This window comes from Boleophthalmus pectinirostris, unplaced genomic scaffold, assembly GCF_026225935.1.
Source record: "Boleophthalmus pectinirostris isolate CB_2022bp ecotype Guang Dong unplaced genomic scaffold, ASM2622593v1 HiC_scaffold_9, whole genome shotgun sequence".
NCBI classification, from domain to species: domain Eukaryota; kingdom Metazoa; phylum Chordata; class Actinopteri; order Gobiiformes; family Gobiidae; genus Boleophthalmus; species Boleophthalmus pectinirostris.
The window spans coordinates 38158133-38159918 of NW_026571541.1; the positions used below are offsets into that span (position 1 = coordinate 38158133).

The window sequence follows — 1786 nt, forward strand, 5'->3', positions numbered from 1 at the left end:
TCCATTTTTGTTGTAAAATTCTGCACTCGGCTCCACTTTTCTCATGTTGGACATTTTTCTGATGAGGGTGTCACGGTCAACAGTCAAAACGATCGTCCTTTAAGAGCGTTTGGAAAGAGACAAGTCTTCATTTGTGCTGCTCTGGTGGGAGGGGCCACGTACAGAGACGCTGGAGACGCTGCTGTGATAAACACCACAGAAAATTAACAACATTTTAATAGAAAATATAATTAAAATATTTGAGTAGAAAATCAGCCGAGGGCCAGAGTAAAGGTCTTGGAGGGCCGGATGATTGACACCTCTGGTTTAGACACACGGAGCTAATTTTCTGACACTTTAAACATTCATTTAACAAAGTGCAGGTGTTGTTATTTGAGAGGTAAAAAATATATGACAAGTTAAATAACGAGGTCTGTTCATTGGTTTACTTTATGACCACTGATTACTTCTTTTTTACATCTGAACTGTGGTGAGTTCAGATGTAAAACCCCTGATTAATTCACCGTGTGTTCTGATCAATTCTTCCGGTTTGAGCAGATCACTGTGTAAGAACCTGTTTAGGACTGATCTGCCCAGATGACAAACAGGTGACAAACCACTGTTCTCTTTTCTGATTAGACATGGTCTATTTCTATTAAACTATATTAACTATTCTAACTATAGATTAAACTACATTTGAGCTTTAGCCCACAAACGTGCCTGTGTGTGTGAGTTTGTTTAGTGTGAACGTGTCAAACTGCTCCACCAAAGGCGCGTTTGAGCTGCATTTATAAAGTCAATGTTAGAACTGTCATAGAAGTTAAATAACGAGGTCTGTTCATTGTTTACTTTATGATCACTGATTATTTCCTTTACATCGATGTGCTGTTAAGTCATAAATCAAACAGGCTGCACTGGATATTTCTTTAGTCTCACATGGTGTTGATAGTTTCGTTTCTGTGCAAGCCTCACCCTCTCCCTCCCTCCCTCCCTCCCTGTTCCTCTGCGTCTGTTGCTCTTTCTCTCCCTCCGTCATTCTGACTGTCGCTCTCTACCTCGCTTCTTCCTCCTTTTTTGCACGTACGCAGTGGACTTTTTGAAACCCTCGAGTCTGAGCGAACAGGAAACAACCATGAGGTCAAGGGCACGTTCCCATCTGCTGCTCCTGCTCTGGGCCTCAGCGCTGGTGACCTCGACCCCCCCTCCAGGTCAGACTTTTATATGACTAAACAAGGACTAAACAAGGACTAAACAAGGACTAAAACAGGACTAAACCACGACTAAACCAAAACTACACCAAAACTAAACCAGGCCTTAAACAGGACTAAACCAGGACTAAAATGAACTAAAATGAACTCTGTTTTGTATGATGATGCAGGATACTTTACTGCAAAACTGCATTAAATTTAAATCGATGTCAGTGTCTCTTCCAGACCCTCCATGGCAATGTTTTAATGTTTTTAATGTTTTAATGTTTTAATATTTTATTATTTTACTGTTATACACATTTATGATGAGGTTGGACTTTATACCTTTAGAACTAAAATAAATATAAAATAATAATAATAAAAGTCATTGTGTGGTGAGTTCAGATGTAAAACCCCTGATTCACCGTGTGTTCTGATCAATTCTTCCGGTTTGAGCAGATCACTGTGTAAGAACCTGTTTAGGACTGATCTGCCCGGTAACAGATGACAAACCACTGTTCTCTTTTCTGATTGGACGATTCAGACGATCACATGGTCTATTTCTATTAAACTATATTAACTATTCTAACTATAGATTAAACTACATTTGATCTTAAGCC

General features: G+C 39.4%; 1 protein-coding gene across 1 annotated transcript in view; it reads left to right on the forward strand.

The window, feature by feature from the left end:
• The first annotated feature begins 1000 nt into the window (after positions 1 to 1000).
• LOC129407243 (programmed cell death 1 ligand 1-like) overlaps positions 1001 to 1786 on the forward strand; it is a 9807-nt gene continuing 9021 nt past the window's right edge. The window contains exon 1 of the mRNA XM_055147837.1: positions 1001 to 1187. Coding sequence (XP_055003812.1) covers positions 1112 to 1187 — 76 coding nt within the window. The 5' untranslated portion in view covers positions 1001 to 1111. The remainder of the gene's footprint in view (positions 1188 to 1786) is intronic.